At 49.8% G+C, this 19,337-nt stretch overlaps 7 protein-coding genes across 7 annotated transcripts; 2 read left to right on the forward strand and 5 right to left on the reverse strand. All coding sequences in view use genetic code 12, as the record gives it.

Annotated features, from left to right (window-relative positions):
* Positions 1-1,759: 1,759 nt before the first annotated feature.
* Positions 1,760-2,686, forward strand: CXQ87_002028 (Zn(II)2Cys6 transcription factor domain-containing protein; the record flags this gene model as incomplete). The annotated part of the gene is made up of 1 exon (XM_025480549.1): positions 1,760-2,686. The coding sequence occupies one exon, from the start codon at positions 1,760-1,762 to the stop codon at positions 2,684-2,686; it is 927 nt and encodes a 308-aa protein (XP_025334849.1).
* Positions 2,687-4,311: 1,625 nt separating this feature from the next.
* Positions 4,312-5,232, reverse strand: CXQ87_002029 (uncharacterized protein; the record flags this gene model as incomplete). The annotated part of the gene is made up of 1 exon (XM_025480550.1): positions 4,312-5,232. One exon carries the CDS (start codon positions 5,230-5,232, stop codon positions 4,312-4,314), a length of 921 nt encoding a protein of 306 aa, XP_025334850.1.
* A 2,607-nt stretch (positions 5,233-7,839) lies between these two features.
* Positions 7,840-10,811, forward strand: CXQ87_002030 (uncharacterized protein; the record flags this gene model as incomplete). Its single annotated transcript, XM_025480551.1, has 3 exons — positions 7,840-7,937; positions 9,210-9,309; positions 9,333-10,811. The coding sequence occupies 3 exons, from the start codon at positions 7,840-7,842 to the stop codon at positions 10,809-10,811; spliced, it is 1,677 nt and encodes a 558-aa protein (XP_025334851.1).
* A 602-nt stretch (positions 10,812-11,413) lies between these two features.
* CXQ87_002031 (resistance to Congo red protein) lies at positions 11,414-11,890 on the reverse strand (the record flags this gene model as incomplete). Its single annotated transcript, XM_025480552.1, has 1 exon — positions 11,414-11,890. One exon carries the CDS (start codon positions 11,888-11,890, stop codon positions 11,414-11,416), a length of 477 nt encoding a protein of 158 aa, XP_025334852.1.
* Positions 11,891-12,674: 784 nt separating this feature from the next.
* On the reverse strand, positions 12,675-14,351 carry CXQ87_002032 (MFS transporter; the record flags this gene model as incomplete). Its single annotated transcript, XM_025480553.1, has 1 exon — positions 12,675-14,351. One exon carries the CDS (start codon positions 14,349-14,351, stop codon positions 12,675-12,677), a length of 1,677 nt encoding a protein of 558 aa, XP_025334853.1.
* A 310-nt stretch (positions 14,352-14,661) lies between these two features.
* On the reverse strand, positions 14,662-16,488 carry CXQ87_002033 (MFS transporter; the record flags this gene model as incomplete). The annotated part of the gene is made up of 1 exon (XM_025480554.1): positions 14,662-16,488. One exon carries the CDS (start codon positions 16,486-16,488, stop codon positions 14,662-14,664), a length of 1,827 nt encoding a protein of 608 aa, XP_025334854.1.
* Positions 16,489-18,800: 2,312 nt separating this feature from the next.
* Positions 18,801-19,282, reverse strand: CXQ87_002034 (uncharacterized protein; the record flags this gene model as incomplete). Its single annotated transcript, XM_025480555.1, has 2 exons — positions 18,801-19,236; positions 19,278-19,282. The coding sequence occupies 2 exons, from the start codon at positions 19,280-19,282 to the stop codon at positions 18,801-18,803; spliced, it is 441 nt and encodes a 146-aa protein (XP_025334855.1).
* Positions 19,283-19,337: the final 55 nt, after the last annotated feature.

Genomic DNA, 19,337 nt, shown 5'->3' on the forward strand with positions numbered 1-19,337 from the left:
TTACGTCAGTCGCAAGGCCCTCTTTGTGTTTTTCACACGGGTTGGCGGGTTTCGGAGATATGTTCGGGAGGACTTCAGCGAAGCGGCGTCGTATGTGAGGTAATTTCGACGTTGAACGTGCTGCGGCTCTGGAGCTAAGGTCTTGCGAACCAAATAGCGCATATTGGGGGTTCCTATGAGAGGCCCACCTCAGGTTTATCCGCGCACTACGGTCCAGTTTATCCGCCGGTGCCGCGCCTCCTCGCTTTGAGGGGCATGGGTGCATGGTACATGGCATGGCGCACGACATACATTGTTTGCCACTTGCCATGGACTCCCAGCCACACAAACATCGCGTTGGGTGTTATCTTGAAAGGCAATACTGGGTGGGTAAACTCAATAACAGCTCGGGGCAGACCCGTGCACCCCGTCGGGGTTCCTTCTCCTCACACAACCCAAAACTTTTTTTTTTTTTTTTTTGGTGAGGTGAATATCTCCGGCCCGACACCTATTGTTACCTGGAACTTAGAGGCCCTGATTTTTTCGTTGCAAACTTCACGAGCTGGGCCTCCATGGCCCTTACTAAAAAAACCCACCATTTCTCCAAAAACCCACCATTTCTCCAAAAAAAAAAACCACCTCTTCTCCAAAAACCCACCTTTCCCTCCGCCACTTCCTCGTTCATAGATTTACGAGTTTTCGCCCAGCAGAGCTCACGTCCTCGAAGATAGATGTATGGCTTTTCGCCCAGCGGCCCGCAGTGCGATCTGCAGCAGGCGAGCGAATCGAGGCACCGAAGCTACCAAGCGAGCAGGCGGGCCGCCGTGAAACAAACAAAAAAAGATTTGGGTTCAGTCGGTGGAAAAAATAAGTCAGTAAGTCGACGGAATGTTAATTCAAAATGAATAGTGATATTGGGGCGGCCCTAATGAAACGTTGGTGTCTCCTCGGTGGACAGTCTCCCACGCCTGCCAGGCCCCTACCAGTCTTGTGCCAGACGCTTCAGCATGCCTTGCTTTAGGCTGCCTTGCACAAGCACCAACAGACGCCCCGCTGAGTAAATGCCTCAAGCGAGAGGCTGCTCAAAAACTCAAACTTCTTTTTTTTTTTTTTTTTTTTTTTTTTTTTCCCGTTGAGGTGCCCGGCCCAAACCATCCTTGGGTTTCTGTCAGATCACCGTCTAACTCCCATATGGCCTTTGAAGCGAGTTCTGCTTTTCCGCGAGACCCTGCTACGATTCGTAACCTGAGATGGCACATGGCGTGAGTGTCCTCGTTCTGGGTTTTGACAGCAAATACGGCCTATTCCTGCCTGTGCCTGACACTTAGCACCTCGCACAGATACTGCGGGAATGGGGGGCCCTGCGGGCCGCCTCTGCAGGAAATAGCAACTTCAACCGCCCTACTCACCTGGCGCTGGAAATCACCTGCTTCTATGGTTGTAAGCACCTGGCCACCCTTACTAAGCTTATGGCTCCGTGGGTCCATGTGATGTGCTCAGACAGCGTCGATATGTTGGTACTGCACACAAGGCGACGCACCGCACCCTCACCACGCACGATCGTATGCACCTCTCGCTGCGGGCCTGCGCAGAAAAGCGATCACAAAGGCCGCACGAAAGAAACCTGCAATGTCAGATGCACGCGCACCTGCAAACGCACAAGCACCCTTTTCTTTCACAATAAACAGACCCACCTGAAGGAAGGAAAGGTGGCTGCACTCCACCACTCTCACCATATAAGGAGCCGATTTCCACTTATCTTCATCCATAACTCCTCACCATGAAGCTCTCCAAAAAGGCCTTGGCTAACAAGGTCAACTCCGTGCGTCCTTACAAATCGCGCACCAAGAGACCCTGCGACTTCTGCCGCCGGAGGAAAACATGTTGTATCATCGAAAAGTCCACCCCCTGTTTGGCGTGTGTTCAGTTCAACAAGGGCAATTGCACTTTTGTCTCGGGTCCCTTGAAAAGGGTCAAGAGGAGTGACGCCAAGGAGGTGCCCGTGGTGGACTCCAAGGAGCCTGCTGCTCCTTTGCTTCCGGGCTACGACTACCACGACCACGACCACGACCATAACCACGACCAGACCCCCTCGGCCTCGGCCCCATCCTCCACTTCCACCCAGGCCCTCCAGCCGCCCCTTCAGAGCACCCCCAGTGCGCTCCAGAGCAGCTTCGAGGCCAGTCTCAGCGGGATGCAAAGCTCCACCGCCGCACTAGGCTACGGATATGACTCGCTTCCGGGGCCGAACGCCTTCCACAGTCCACACCCGCTCTCCAACAGCTCCAACCTGGGTCAGCTGTCGCCTCACACACCAGCATACAGCTTCCAGACGAAATGGGGCTCGGGGGACAACGCTCAAGGCATAGTGGTGAATGGGCCACCGGAGCTGCGGCAGCTGATGCTGAGCAACTCGAGCCTGCTAAGCAACATGAGCACGGTGAGTGCCTTGAGCATGGGCACGTACCAGGCTACATATGACGATGCCACCACCACGACGTTCCCTGGTTACACGGGGCTGACGGGGTGGACAGACACTAGCGACTACGACTCATTTGTCATGGAGCAGATGCCGGAGGAGCTCAAGCGAGACTACCAGACGCTGGTGCTGGGCGAGGTGTCTGGCTCTTTGATGGCGCCTGTGCAGGTGCTGGCGTATGACCACTACGCAGAGGCGTATACTGACTCTCTTGTTCAGATGGAGTAGCTGAGTCTGTGGTGGAGGAGACTGCCAGGGAAACCTTGCTCGATGCACTCAGGCATATACGCATAGCCGTCAGGTGGAGGAACCGCACGGACTGCAGACAGGGCTACGGGTCCTGCTGCGGGTGACGCACGGCACACTGAGAAAAAAAAGGCCCACCCAAGGGGATATCCTCGAAAGGGCATGCTTTACTTACCCAGCAGTAATGCAGGTTGGCCCTGGCTCATGGTATCCTGACGCTTGCCCCACTACATCACCTTCCCTGCCTTGTTCGTAACCATGTCGCACGCCCCTCACGGTATGAGTAATGTCGAGCCTGCTATTGGAGGATCTCATTGGAAGATCCCCTGGGGCTCCGCAGGCCAGCTCTTATCCAAGCCCCTGCTCCACTTGTTGCTTTTTTAGTGCGATGCAGCGCTGGCCAACACGACGCTCTTGCTCTGTGCGCGACCTGACTACGAAGAGGCTACGACGGTTGTCTAGTCTGTCATGGCAGGTTCCCGAGACAAGTGGGCCCCTTGTTCACAAGATGTTCGCTGCACCATTTTCGCTGCATACCCGGCATTGTTCGCTGAATCTGAGGGGTCGACCCAGTCAGACTTTTGGGCCCTGACTGGGTTAGCTGCAGAGCATGCTATTGTCAAGATCCGCTGTGCGTCATCGGCGGCGCAGACGTGGCTCCAGCCTCGTGGCCCTGTGCAGGCAGCGAATGCACTGCCACCTTCGTAAATCTGGTGGATTAGCGAACTGCTCATACTTATGGCCATGGAAGAATCTTGATACCCAGGGCTGCTGAACGAAGGCTGCAGACGCTAGTCTACTTTTGTGTGCCTAAGTCTTGGCCCATTTTGACGAACTGGGCTCCAAACCGGTTTTGTGTATCATGGTCCGCATTGGGCGTCTTCCAGCCCAATCCGGGGACTAGCCACAGCATGTGCCCCTAAACCAGCGAAGGGCTTGGTGGTGAGCTTCGCCCCAAACAGAGATAAGATTTAGCGAGTCCTTGAAGGGAAATACGAGCCAAAGCAGGTCTTTGGGCGAAAATGTTTCATTTCTTGCAAACTGGTCTCTTCTCTGTCACTCTAGACCACGGTGGAGGTGTGGCCTCTGCCGCTTTTTGTTGAAATAGATACCTTTGCACGGGCGCTGCCCGTCTTTTCATTCTTCGTGCTACTTTTTTAATCACATAAAAATTAATCATAATACTTGGATGTACTTGTCGTCTGGTGGGCTCAGCCATGGGTGATTGTGCATTGCATTGTCATTCCACACTTTATTACCTCCCTAACACAGATAGGTCCTCTTAATTTAATAACCGATAAAAAAAAAGGATAGATAATTAATTCAATTCAAAATCGACCCACAATATCAAGTCCTGCTTCCTCGGCAGCAGCAAACTTGACGTAACAAGCCTTTCTTCGGTTTGGTCATCACTTCATAATCAACATTCCTCGCTGGGCTGCCTAGCAAGTGCTTAAAATAAAAACCAGGCTTGCGGTACAGCACATTCCAGCTGCCAATCAGACGAAAGCCTCTGTTTTATTTTCCTCGACAACAACAAATAAAAGCAATTTCCCAACAAGCTAGAATTCAGCTTCTTTGGTAGTGGCAGCATCTGCACTGAATCCTCAATTGTACTTGTCAAACCAGTCACAGATCAACTCCGTCACCTTGGTAGGGTCTTCTCTGTGCATGAAATGGCCAAGTCCAGACAACAATTGCACCTTCACCTTGGGCTTTGAAGCCAAGAGCTGGGCCTCCAAGTCGTACAATTCCGAAACCATGCAATTGTCCTTGTCACCGCCCAAAATCAAGGTGGGCACTTTTTCGAAATCCACAATCCACTTGCGCTCCTTGATGATGCTGGGTCTGAAGAGATTACGGTAGTAGGCGGTGGCGGAATCGAGAACACCGGGTTCAGCAAGCGTTTTTCTCACAGAGTCGATCTGCTTGCTGAAATCCCAATTGGGCGACCAGTACTTCCAGAGCTCGTCCAAATAACCCGGCACCAGCAAGTCTCCAAACTTGTGGCGGTACAAAAACGCATATTGCATGGTGAAGAAGTACGACAGGCAGTAGATCTGGCGAGGAGCGTACCAGAGATAGTGCCATGGTCTGAGGTTGGCAAGGTACGGAATGGCCATGGTGGCGGCCGAGGTGATAAGCTCCGGGTATAAGGAAGCGGTTTTGAAGGTGACGATGGCGCCCCAGTCGTGGCCCACCAAGTGGACAGGCACCTCCTTGTTAGGCACAATCAGTAAAATCCATGCTCTCAAGTCTCCAGCCAAATCAGACATCTTGTACTCGGTGTCTGGGCCCTGGGACGAGGCCTCGTAGCCCCTCATTACGGGCGCAATCAACAAGACCTTCGTTTTGTAGTGCTGGGCGACAATTGGCGTGACATTCTCGTATCCTTCGTTGTTGTCTGGAAAACCGTGTAAGAAGAAGATGACTCTTTCGAAGCTGCGGGGGTTTGTGATCTCCAGCTGCGGGTGGGAGCTCCAGGCTGAAAAAGTTCTGTTTGCGTGTTGAAGGGTGATTTTCGCCATGTTGGTGGTTTTGGTGTGGCAGTTCCGGTGAATTGGCGTGTTTTAAGTATCGCTCCGGGGCATGTGATAGTGCGGTTCTAGATACACTGCGGATATAAGCTGGAGATAGGCGGTGAGGTATGCCAGGGGGACATTTAAAAAGTGTTTTTGGGGGTGACTGTGAATTTGGAATTGGCGTTGGAAAAGCCGTTTGGGGTTCTTTGGGTTGGTGGATCTCTAGATTACGGCATGCTCGCGGTGGAGAATTGCGGATGGGGGATTAAGCGAGAATTGAAATTTAGGGAATTGGGCGATGGGGCTTTTGATACGGCGGATGGACTAGGTGGATCCGCCTAGTAGCCGTTGGTAGCCGTTGGTTGCCGTTGGCAGGTGCCGGTTTGACAGGAAACGGCAACTCCACAACGGCGGTCGATCGTAGGGGCCTCGAGGACATGAAAATGGAGGTTTTTGGTTTTTCGACTTCTGGAAATTCTCCGTTATTTATAGTGAAGCCAATTGGCAGGGCTGGGTTTGCAGCCATCGGACCTGTCAAAAGTAGCTGCTGCAAGTCTAAAACATCTGCACATGTGCGGGGGCTCTGGAGATAACTGGATTGATGAAAATCAGCTGTCAGGTGGTGTGAAATAGTTGTTGAAAATGATGCATTTGGTGAGAATTGGATTGAGAGCTGTTTTGCCTTGATTGGCTGTTTGGTTATCGTTGACGATGTTACCGCATTGACGAAGATACGTATGGAGACTTCTTACGACAAGCTTTGGTCAATTGAACAAGAATAGCCGTTTGGATCGGGGTGCACTTCTGCTTTGATAAACATAGCCCAAGAGCATTTTTGCCCAAACTTACCCACCAATACACCGTTTTCATTCTCCGTGGTCTAGGGTGATGAGCAGGTATTCGTCGAAATATCGAACCTTTCAGACGCCATAGTAAGCCAACCAAAATTTTCAACTGTTCTATTTGGGTTCAAGCCTGATGCTATGATTCCACCACTAGTGGTAACAAAAACTTATCTCAGTAGTACTTTAAATCAACACATCCAGAGTATTAAGACAATTCTCCTGCCAAAACCAGTCACGCAGAAAACCAGGTCTGGGACAACGCAGACAGAGAATAGTTTAATCCTCTCACACCACCATCTAGTCCTCTTATTACATCCTCCTTCAAGGAGTCCACCCATCCGTATGTTCAATTAAACGGCTGAATCGGAAACATGTCAACAAACGCCAAAACCCAAAACCCTTCCACCCATCCCTTCCCGGCTTTCCTGAGACCCTCATGCGGAAAGCTGTCAACAGAATGCTCCACGACCGTTTTGCAGCAAGTCATGTTCCGGACCGGAACCGATGCCTCAACGGCTTATTTAGACCGAGCCGAATGGCCCAATCTGCCTGATAAGCTCTGAGTGATGCCTCAGGTCCATGCAGCGGGGGCTAAATGGGCCTGATTGTTGACGGATGGCCAGGCCTGGGGAATCTAACAAGAGGATGGAAAATTCAAGGCATTAAGTATTCCGGGGCTTGGCTTTCGGAGATCCCAGTGCTCCTTCAAAGATTTTGAATACATAATGTTTTGCTGATTTCAATGGTCCGACATCTTTCCGAAATACCTCATCGAGCCGGCTATTCTACGGCTGAGGATCTAGAGCTGGAGTGCCCCACTGAAAAAAAAAAATGCCCCACCGAGCAACAGCAGCATGACGTCAGCACCCGAGGCAACCGAGCACTGAAAAATTTCTGGCAATTTTGAAAAATCCGTGCGGCCACTCCGAGGATCCCCATATTAAATCCAGCATTGTTTCAGGGCTCTAGGCCGGAGTTTTCCATGGTTGCAAACGTCAAAAGGCCTCATGCACCTTGGTGCCGACTCTACCGACCATGCATGTCCAGCTAAACACCAAAACAAGAGGTTTCATTGGACGATGGGGATTTCCGCTCAACGATACAGTTTCCCGGTTTCCATTGATTTTTTCAATTCCACTTTGAAATCCATTGGGGGATTTGCGGTGGAATTTTTCCGGTTTCCCAAAACACTCCGGTGCCAGCGACGCCGGCCGGAAAAATCCGGCGCGCAGCCAGCAGAGAGATAATTTACCTTTTGCAGAAGCAGCTACAAAATTGACGATTTTGCCGAGATTGCCTTACTGAGGAGCCGTGCGGGAAAGCGCCGAGGCGGCTGACATTTCGAGCTTTTTTCCTTTTTGGCAAGGCAAACGAGTGTGGGTGACTCCGATCGCCGTTGACGAAACCCGTACACCAGGACTTAATGCTGCTCATTGGAAAACACCCGTGCACCACGCAACGTCGCCGGGGCCGAGGCTCCCGTAGACGGTGTCCAAGCGGGGAGGAGGATAATCTCAAAGAATAGTGGGCTTCGTGGCTACACTCCTTTACAGTTATGGTGTTAATTTGCTACAGTTTGACCGCAAATTACCGAAGGGACAAGGAGAAATGGAGAAGGAAAATGAGGCGGCCTGCATGGAGTGCGGCCAAAATGAGGTTTGTATAAACATGCAGAGCCCGAAAAAAATAGCGCACTGAATATATATCAACCCCGGGTGCTCGCTTTCTCAGGAGTTTTTTCTCACAACTTTCTTCCTCAAATCCAGAAATGCTTCCACCAGGTGTCATTCTTGTCTTCGTGTTGGTCGGTTTGGCCGCCATCGCCATCTTCGCCGTGATCCTTCAGAAGAAGCTCAAGGCTAAGAAGTCCAACCAGAGATTCTAAGCCAGTTTCTCGTGTCTGCCCACCCACTAGCTATCGCCATTGCTTTGACATGACCGCCAATTCCCTATGGACCATGATACCCTCTTTGCCCTGTGAAATTTCGTGCCGCCTTTTCCGCCCCTGTGGCATAATGATTAATTAAGAACCACGAATTGAGTCTGCGGAGATGGGGGGCCTTTTTGGGGGCACCGTTTTGCCCTCTACGATTGGCTGGTTTTTCCGAGCGGGTGTATGGCGGTGGGCCCGGGCCAGACACACCTATAATACGAACACATTGTCTATTACACCACCAAATTTTTTTATATCACTTGTTTTTTTATTTTATACGACGGGAAATTTTTTTACTTTAATATATCGGGAATCGCAAAGTGCTACTTGTAGACGAGCCAAGAGCTCAGGAGTATGTGGGGACAAAGGGTCTGTCACGATTGTGGAGATGCCAAGTCTGATCTGAAGGGGTCCTTCAGCCGTAGCGGTATTGTTCGATGGTTTGTTCTTGACGGTTCGTGGAATTAGCAAACGGAGAGGTGGTTATAGTGGAGAGAGGTTTCTAAGTATTGGAGGAGGCTATTAGGGAGTGTAGATTCTCAGTAGGTTCATTTGGATTTGTTGTTTTTTGTTTTTGAAATTTGAAGTTTGTCTAGTTGGGTGCCACAGTTGGTGTTTTACGAATATGAGTGAGGTGTTGCAAAATTGGTGCAAAAGGCAGAACCTTCAATATGGCAAAGCACAAAGAAAAATCTATATAAATGAACCGAATCAGAAGAGCTTTATGATGAAGAAAAAGAAAAGCACATTTAGTTTTTTAAATACGCTATGGGTGGACACTGACGGAGTACCTCAGTGGATTCCGGACCCTGAGTATCACCATAAAATAGACGACCATCGATGACCGAACTGAAATCTCGCCATCAGCCAAACTCAAATGACAAATGAATCAACTGTTTCAGTTATTCCAGAATCCCCCACTCAAAGTCAATTTCCAGTACCCAGCTGCATGACCTACAACCTAATATCAGCCCTAAGAGCCATCCACACACTGAGAGTCAAACTCCAAATACAAAACACAAGACATCGAAACACCGAAATCTCAACCCTTACCGAACCAATCTCATCAAACCTCCCCTTCAAAAAATCCATTTCATTCACCTCCACCTACATACCTCACATCAACTCTTATCTGTGCGAACTACATGCCCTCAGAATCCAAGAAGGTGTCTCGACAGGGCTGTCTCAGCTGCAAGCGACTAAAGATCAAAGTACGTTTTATCCACATTCTCTGACAATTCCACTAACTCCAGTGCAACGAGGCCAGGCCAACCTGTGAGTACTGCTCCCACCGAGGAAGACGATGTGTGTATCCAGATAACTTTCAGACCGCTGTGAACGGACCGCTTCTGAAGGTGGCATCTTCGGATTTGATGTCACTGAATGGTACAGAGGAGTATCACGACGAAGCATTTGGTCAACACCGCAAGTTCACCTTTGACATCATTCTCAGCTCCACAGCCAATATCCTAGGCCTCCTGCGATTCGAACTACGAGTGCTTCGCTTCTTCAACGACATGTGTGTTCCATTCCTAACCTACAATGTCAACAAACGACACAGCATCGTGTGGGAGGTTGTCGTACCCCAGTACGTGACATCCTCACCTTCCATCAGACTGGCCATACTAGCCATGGGATGCCTCAATATCATGCCAATTTTGGGCATGGAACGGCTAATTCAGGAAAATATGGACCCTGCAGAGGTGGCCAAAACGCTCGAGGCCAGCAGCGATACGTTCGAAGTGCAGCGGCTTTTTGCTGATGACTACATGATGGACCAGGGCGACGACATCAACCTTTTTCGCCATGCTTCGGAATTTTTTACCCATGCTGTTAGCGGAACCCACGAGGCGGTCCAGCAGCTTCTGGATCCCAATCTTTCTCGCCAGAAAAGAGCCGAAAGTCTCAGCAATGCTACAATCACCAGTTACCTCATGTACAGCTTTATAGGGCTACATCCGTGGAAAATGCTTCCGCTAGTGCACTTTCCCGAGCCTGGCGAGGAGCCCAAGCCTGATATGCTTAGTATTGCCGCGGGCATGAAAACGTTGATTGTGGGGAATTTGGATGAGCTAAGAGCCTCCGATATAGGCGAGCTTTTCTTCATGGACGAGTTGCAGTTTGTGTTTCGGCAGAAAGTCAAGCTTGTGGAGGACATTAGCAACCAGCTTAATGAGCATCTTCAGAAGTACAGTTTCTTGCAAATCGACCTGACGGTGAGCTCGTTCATTGGAGACATGAAGGAAGCACTTCTGTTGTTCGATAAGGCGTGCTCCATCTCAGTCAAGTTCAATTACCCCGTTTTCCTATACAAATGGCTCCCGATGGTGGGACCACAGCTCATTCCACATGTCAGAGCAAAAGAGCCGTTCGCCATGCACTTCTTATACGTCTACGCCATTCTTTGTATATACTTCAAGTTCTGGTGCTTTGAGCAAAACGTTTGGAAAGACTATGTTGTGTGGTTCAGAGACAACTACACCTTGTGTGAGTTTGACGAAAGGCTATACCAGTACGTTGTCGTTGGGAGACGCTACATCGAAAACGAGAACTACATGGATCTTCGAAACTTCGACGTGTGGTCCAAGAGGTTTGACCACGTAAGCAACGTTTCGTCCTACGAGCTGACGGCTACATCCACTAATGGTGATTTGAATTCCTGGAGCGATGCTGATTTCAAAGGAGCAAGTCCATTGGACCAATTGGGCAGTAACTTTGTTACTCCAAGTGAATCTGAAAGCTGGAGCGGTGGTTCTTTTATACCAAAACCTTTTGAGCCTAACTCTAGCTCTGGCTTTTTTGACTGAGTCCACTTGAGCCTCAAGAGCCGTTTTGGGTGATGTCAAGCAGCGTTGGTTCGAGACCCAGGAGGTTGAGGCCAAACAAATGCCGGGAATTGCAATCATCAACACTTTACCTCAAAACAAACCATTCAATTCACTCATTCATTATACATAGCTAATCTACGTCAGGGCTCGGTTAAATCGGCACCGAATCCCGTGATATCGGGCCGCTAATTACCTGTGCCAAGCAAACGGATCCTGATCCGATGCTACACGATTTAAAATACATAATTCATTAAACGGTATAAAAAAGCTGGCTGCGAGCGGGATTAGCCAGATCGGGGAGATCTAACGGGGAAGCTTACATGCGTAACGGGCGTAGCTTATATGCGTAACGTGAGAAAGCTGTCTCTGGAGCAGCGTAGCATCTGAGCCAGCGGGGGCGGTGGTCCAAGTCCTGGGGAAATCAAACAGCAGCAGACGGACCGGATTTCGGAAAGCCTCGTGTTTTTCGGCGATCTCGTCAAACGAAGGGCGGAACCTGCAACTCAGCATTTCCCATGCAGCTTCGTCCGAGCTACGCCAATCCACAGTCAGAATTAAGTCACCGGTTAGGGGCCACTTGCTTACTTGGTGTATCCCTTAGGAGGCTCCAGTGGAGGAGCATACTCTGGAGGAGCTGGAGGGGCGTCTGAGCTGCCGGCCTGCTGGTAGTTCTGGTTGAAGTCGTTGCTGTAGCCCTGGCCACCGCCGTAGCCCTGGTTGTTGAAGCCCTGGTCCATTCCGCCGCCACCGTATCCAGCCTGGTAGCCTTGCTGGTATCCACCGTCGTAACCACCCTGTGGCTGAGGAGGAGGAGGTGGGGGAACACCGCCGCCGTAATTGCCCTGCTGGAAGTTGTTAGGGGCGTAGTTCTCCTTGTAGTAAGGCTGGTTGGAAACAACATTGTTTTTTCTTCTTCTCTTCATGCAACAGAAGGCAAAGAGAATGATGAGGAAGACGGGTATGAGGATGAGCCAGAGAAGCCATCTCCACCTGCTCCAGCCGGTGTTTCTATTGTAGTTGTTATAGTAGTAGGCACGTTTCGCTAAATCGAGATTCATGGTGTCGAGGAAGAAAGTGGTAGGTAATTTATAAATTCCTGGAGGGAAGCTCTTGGCACAGGACCAGTATCGTACTGCATACAGCACCCACGAGATCTATCATACCCTGGCTGAGCCGTGCCCCTCCCTGTAGGACCCATGACTTGCTGCATGGTCTTTGGCTTTGGATTTTGTAAGTTGATATTAAAAAGAGGTTTATGACATTTAGTAAAGTATTACAATTTTGAATAAATTAAAAGAAAATGTAATTTTTGTTTGGGTGCAGCGAAAACTTCGCCGCATTGGCCGGTGTGTATGACGTCAAAGCAAGGCTCGAGAAGGCTTGTGAATGAAAAAATTGAGAAGTGTTTACACTGGAATTTGCTATTGTCGATGGATTTGCCGATTTACGGAGCCCGCCAGTTGGGCTCGGGAGACGCAATATAACGAATTCTGAAGTTTCCAGGTATTTAGAAAAATATGCATTTTTCGACGTCCCCTTTCTCAGAAGTCTATTTACACCGTTACACATCAGCCGTACTTCGTTGCGGCGGTTGCTGAATGATGCATTCCTGAAAGCAGGCATTTCGAGCCGAAAAGATGAATTTTGACAGCAAGATAAAATAACCTCTCTCTTCACATTTCGCTCACCCGAGGCAATCTATTAGGCTAGTATGTACGAGCCTCGGTGAGCTTGTGAAAAGGCCTCTCCTCAATTGTTCAAATTGCTCAAGCAACAAACACCCGTTCTGCCGGAGTCTGGACCTGAACGGTGGCTGCATCGAAGGATCGATGCTTTTGTGCTTTACACCTCCTCGCTTTCGTCCAAATCCTCATCGTACTCGTCCAATTGGAACGCCAACACCGACGTCAAAATGGCAATCACTGTGAGGATATTCCACGAAACCTGAGCCACGCCTCTTTTGTCGAAAAACGACATAAGACCTCCCCAGACCAATGGCGCCACACATCTGGCCAAAGCAGAGGCACTGATCGAGGTGGCATTGACAAAAGCACGATGCTTGGGAGTTGTGGCACGGTAAACCAAAATCACCATCTGAGGAAACGAGAGAGCAGCTGCAAACGTCTGCACCGAGGCACAGGTGTAGATGCCTGCTGTGGAGAACCAAGAAGGAAAGCTGCTCAGAGCTTCAGGCTTGGTATACACTAGGTACGGAAGCAAAAAGTAGCAAAATGGGAAAAGAAGCGATGCTAGGCGGAAAACATCGATGTTCCGCATGAACCTGTCAAGCATGGGGAAGACGACAATGATGATAAAACAGCCGGCAAAGCCCGTGGTGGAAAGCAAGAAGCCAATGTCGCTTGTTTCCCACGATAATCCGCCCTTCATGTGCCATGGGAACTGGAGCAGATCTGGCTGGAATCGACCAGCTAGAAATACTGGCAAAAACTCAGAATGCACAAGACAGTGGAAAGAGACACAGAAATAGGCGAGAATGGTGCCACGGACCTTGTTGCTGAGGATGTTCTTGTCGGCAAACGCTTTGAAAATGTTCTTTGTTTCGTCAATGACAGATTGGTTGGTGGTAGTTCTGGCGAGCGAGTTGTTGGAATAACGACGAACAATGGCAAGCGACGATCTTCTGGTCAAAGGCTGGTAATCGGAATTGATGGACTCGTCGTCGTCGTTGTCGTCAATTACGTCATCGTCCACGGATTCATAGATATCTCTGGGGTTCAATGGGGTGGTTTCTGTGGGCTCGTTTCTCAGAGTCTTGGCCACAGAACGAGCCAGAGGCGTCAACCCAATGGAAGTGAGGATCCAGTCTCCGATGGCCAAGCCGTAATCGTGCTTCTTTTTCGCCTGTGGCTGCGTTTCCTCCAAAAAGAGAAAACCAACAATGAAGCTAAACATCAAAAGTCCTGCAACGACGATATTCGACATGGCGTACGGGTGCTTCGAAACAAAGCGGTCGTAGGCACCGGAAGCGTCCACTTCTGACGTCATTTTCGGTCTTGTCAAGTATTTGGACCCGCCGATAGCTGGACCTAGAACGCAGCCTACGTTCCATAGAAGCGGAAGACACGAAAACGCCATTGACTGGTGCCTTCTCTCGGTGACCAACTCGCCCACCATGGTCTGCAAAACAGGCACGTTTCCGTTCAAAGCGCCCATTAGCGAACGGGCGGTGATGGCCATGTAGAAGTTTGTGGAAAAGCCGAAAATCAAAAGCGACACCATTGTGCCGCATAAGCCGAGGAGAAGCACCGGTTTTCGGCCAATCCGATCGGAAAGCCGGCCCCAGTGGATGCAGCAGAGGAACTGGGCAAATGCAAAAGAGGCTCCCATGTAGCCAGTGTACTTTGATATTTCTGTGGGGTCATCCACGATGTTGAAGTCTCGGATCATGAAATAGACATAGGGAAACAAGGACGTAAAGGCTATGGGTTCGGAAAATCGGATCAAACACACAATCACCATCTGGCGAAAGGGAAACCCTTTGGTCAGTTCTCTGGACATGACTATAGTCTAGATAAGATTGCAGTAACGATAAGCTCGAGGGTGGAGGAATCAAGGGAGTGTGTGGGGAAAAGTGGGAAAGACTTTTTGGATTTCAGTGGTTCCCAAAATGCAAATGTTGTAAAAAAAGGTCCGATGGAATGAGATGAGTAAAACGGAACTTTCAAACAGTCGAGAAGAGCCCCGCTGTGACTAAACTGTGCCTGACGCGATCCTGCACACAGGGCACCAAACGTCAATATGGCACAATCGGCGCGCGAATTAACACACAGGGCAATATATTGGCTGCAAAAACCGCCACACCTTTTTCTTAGTCCTCGTAGTCACGCATAGCAAACAGCTGGAAAAGCCCGAAAAGCGCCAATCCGGACATCAGCCACCAGTTAAGCCACCCGATCTGCCAGTTATCTCCGAGCGTCATAAGCCACCCGAATACGATGGGGCCTATGCATCTTGCAAGGGCCAACATGCTCATAGTTAAGGAATTGACATAAGCACGGTGCTGTTTGGCAGCGGCTCGGTGGTTTAGAAGCATGACCTGGGGCATTCCGGTAGCGGAGGCAAGGGTTTTTAAGGATGTGAGTCCGTAGAGGATGATGGGGGTTAGCCATTCTGGGAAAGCAGCATTGTACTTGTTTTGGGTGAAAAGAGCCAACGGCACTGCTGCGTAGACGATGGGGAAGAACAGAAGGGAGAGACGGAACCCCTCGATAGTGCCGAGGCGGCGGTCGATCCATGGGAAAATGATCAAAACAATCAACATGCCCATGATACCCGTAGACGAGAACAAGGTGCCGATGTAGCTGGAATCCAAGCCGAAACCGCCCACAATGCGGAAAGGAAAGTGCAATTTGTCCTTCTGGAAACGGCCTGCCAAAAACACAGGGAGAAACTCGTTGTAGGCGATGCTGTGCAAGGAGATGATGCAATTTGACAAAATGACAGTAATGACCTGAGGCGTAAGTGCTCTGGGCTCTCTTCTTGGAATGTACGACAGCGCCAGCGAGTAGCGACGAACAATGGCGTTCGACATTGTGCGAGACGTTTTTCTGGAAAGGTAAGGTTCGATGACCTCGCCTTCCTCGACGATTTCCTGAACGGCATTGTCGATGTTGTCGCTGAGAGAGTCGCTGGAGTCAAGCAAGGGCGTGTTTTCAGAAGGTCTCTGACTGCTGGCGGAGGTTTCATTGTGGTCTTCTGCAACAGCCAAAGAAGATCTCAGATTCTGTCTGGACAGGAAAGGCAGGATTCCCAGGCCTGTGGAGCCGGCTCTTTCCCTCTGAATGCCTTGTTGTTGGATTTGCTCTGGAGAGAACTGCTCAGGGTCTGAGTAGCCGCTGTGCCAGGGTCTGAGGGGCCTTTTCCTGCCAAAAACGAAGTACAAGATGGAGTCGCCGATTTCCAAGCCGATATCGCGTCTTTTGCAGACATCCTCGTTTGTCTCCTCGAGGAAGAGGAAGCCCACGATCAAGCTGAACCAGAGAAAGCCGCAGACGACGATGTTTGAAAGCGCATAGGGGTGCTTTGAGCGGAATTTGTCGATTCCTTTGGCGAATGACGAGGAAAGCAAGGAGGACGGCGTGGCGTCCACCGACTTTTCATACGGCGAATGCGGACTGGGTCTGGTCAAAAGGTACGATCCACCGACCAAAGGGCCAATGACAGAACCAAAGTTGAAAAGCAACGGAAGGGTGCTGAACCCCAATGCCTGGTGCTTTCTTTCCACACAAATCTCGCCAATCATCGTTCTCAAAACAGCAATGTTGCCGTTCAAGCAGCCCGCAAGGCTCCGGGCGCCCAATGCCATGTAGTAGTTTGTGCTGAAGCCAAAAAGCAAAAGCGATAAGGACGTGCCGAAAAGGCCAAAAAGCAAGACGGGTTTTCTGCCGACCCTGTTCAGCGCCTTGCCCCACTGGACGGCACAGAGAAACTGGCAGAAGGCAAAACTCAGCGCCAAGTAGCCCAGGTACTTGGAGATCTCCTGTTCTGTGGGAGCTATCTGGAAATCTCGAATCATGAAGTAAAGATACGGGAAAAGCGACGTGAAGGCTAGGGGCTCGGAGAAACGGATGAGCGACACCACTAGCATCTGGCGCACGGGGAAACCCGCAAGCTGTTCACGGAAAGTTAGGGCCATGGAAAGAAAAGTGGGTAGATGATGGAAGATTTGGGGTGAGATGAATCTTATTGATGTGTGTGTCCTGCACACGCCGCACCACTATCGCCGAGCCGCCGAGAACAAACGATACCATTAAGTGGGTATTTATGGTGGGGTCTAATAAATGAAAAGTACGTTATGACATTTTTGAACATTCAGTATGGTAGACGTTCTAGCACTTTGCTGAAAATTCCCAATGCCTCCTTCATATAAATCAACCACTACCGCCTCGGATGGCTTCGGGTGTCGGTTCAGGTCCGAGATGCGATAGATATGGGTGCAATTTTTTGAATCTGGGTTCGTCAGGCTTAGGTCCACGTGGGCGGGCTTTGTCGATGGCGAGCAAATGCTCAGCCGTATGTCTTGGCACGGTCGGCGTGTTCTTTGTGAAAATTGACACATTTTTCTGGCACCTTTTTTTGACACATTTTGCGTATCGACGGGTGTATTTCCACTTTTGGGTTAAGTACCGCGATCGTGCCGAAACGGATGTCTGCTCGGAGGTGGGAGATGGAGGTAGTTTAAAATTTTATCGGTGTCGGTTTTCCCAAAAGAGAAAACCGATTTAGGGCTGTCGATTGTTATTCGATGGGCGTCTGTGGGTGCAATATTGAGAAATTCTAATGTGTGATGGTGCTTTTGCAACCAGCCACCAAAGAATAGACGTCTCGAGGAATATATCATTTAAAGCTCAATATGGTATTCTTGAATTGTACTACCATATATGCAAGGGACCAACTGGTACTGAAACAGTCGTGTGAGATCAGCATGAATGGTTCCTCACTGGCTGCAAAGCTATCAAGTAGTCTCTCAGGGCATCGAATATATATGAGGACAGTACATTGATGTATTAATGATGTTCTAAAGAATAATACGTCCAAAAAGCTGGGAGCGTACCTGAAATGATAGTGAGTATGGTATAGGGTGAGATTCGTTACCTTCGAGTTGAAGTGCTCATTACAGTCAACTTGCCATTTACGTAGAAGACTCAGAGAACTCTCATGTTTCGAAACATTCCATCTGATCAAAGGTGAAACGTCTAACTTTCAGTCAACAAAATCTAGCTCAAAGTAACCTGTCCCTCTGGGTCTGCATCATGTTTCCAACTACAACGGTGACTACATCCCTTCCTTACCATTCCACTACGTCTCCGATCTTAAGAGAATTAGTCAAACTATCCCGATACCGCAATTGTCCTATCTGGCACGCTCTGATGGCCATTATTCAGCGAAACCAGCGAGCACCTCAAACCTTCAACAAGCAGTTCAAGCCCCTTAGTCGTCCAACACCACAATTGCCTCCCTTCAAAACCAATGTAAATGCCCAATCGTATCACATCAAAATTCTAATCATCGTATCATCAAAACTCTAATCATATCGCAAGATCTTCAGTGCCTGCCAGGTACGCGAAAAGCGTCAGCGGAAAATGCACTGCGTCTGCAGATCGCCATAACCGAGATAGATAGCCAACCATACACTTCACTAATTTCGCCAAAAACCAAAAACCAATAAAATCTTCCATCCTCTTGACACATTGGCTCCGCCGAATGCCCAGAAATATCCAGGCACAGACATCCACGTGCCTGACTCCTGAAAAACCACACCCCTCCTTGCCTCACCGTATTTAGTGCTAACATCGTCACAAGTCAATGTTTACTGGTCACTCCCTTGAAACGGTCCCGAGACGGGGAATGCCTAGACCAGCGCGACCAAGCCCCACGGCTGAGCACTTGTTTTTCGATTCTGGAGTCACAAAAAGTGAGAAATCCAAACTCTCTCATTTTCTCTCTCATCTCTCAACCACATGGAGATGCTTAAAAAATATCGTGGTGCGTGGTCTCTCAATCGCTTATGTCTCGTGGCTTGCACCTGTGTTTTTGGTCCACGCTTTATGCGCCGCGCCGCATCCAAAAATAGACGCACCGTTGGGCCCGAAACGTTCGAACGGTTCCCGAGAGGGGACCACCCAGCCGATCTCCGCAGAATTTTACCTACGTATTTAAAGACGCTGAATCTTCTACTGTACTAAATTTCACCATCATAGGCCTGGCCTACCCCCCTAAATCACCGCCGTTTCATATCACATCACGTGACCAACACACTCCGGTGCAGCGAGGCGAAGAAAAAAAACCTCCTCTACCTTGCCTCTTCAGCCTCCGGCAAGCCTATATCCCCCGGCGTCAGTCTTTCTTTAACCCCCACGCCTGACCTGAATCCCCTGCAAATTCCCTATCGATTCGTGTTTTCCCCGTCAAAATAGCCCATCGCATTGTCATGATCCGCCCATTGATCTACCTGTTGGTAGTGTTGACGGGATTATTCCTTATATTCCACGAACCCACGGCCGCTAAGGCCAAGGTGGTGGCTCGTTCGGTGACGCCTCGTGCCGAAATCGAAAAAAGAGACTCTTCTCTGTTGCCCTGGTGGAGTAGCACCGGTTCAAGCTCAGACTCTACATCCTCAGAACCTCTGAGTTCCGTGACCTCGAGCTCTGTGACGTCCTCGTCCGCCAGCTCGTCTTTTTCGTCATCGTCATTGTCATCGTCCTCGTTCTCGTGGCCTTCCTCCACGTCGTCGTCATCGTCGTCTTCGTCGTTCTCACCTACTTCATCTTCGTCATCATCAACAACAGAAGAATGGCCCACCACGTCCAGCTCGTCTGCTGAAACAACGACATCCGACTCGCCCACGACATCTTCCACGCCCGAATGGTGGGAAACGACGTCCCTGGAAGACCCAAGCAGCACAATGTGGGAGAGTCCGGAAACAACATCCGATTCTGAAACAAGCTCGTCTGAAACAAGCTCGTCTGAAACACCCACTACAAC

The sequence above is a fragment of the Candidozyma duobushaemuli genome (assembly GCF_002926085.2).
Source record: "Candidozyma duobushaemuli strain B09383 chromosome Unknown B_B09383, whole genome shotgun sequence".
NCBI classification, from domain to species: domain Eukaryota; kingdom Fungi; phylum Ascomycota; class Pichiomycetes; order Serinales; family Metschnikowiaceae; genus Candidozyma; species Candidozyma duobushaemuli.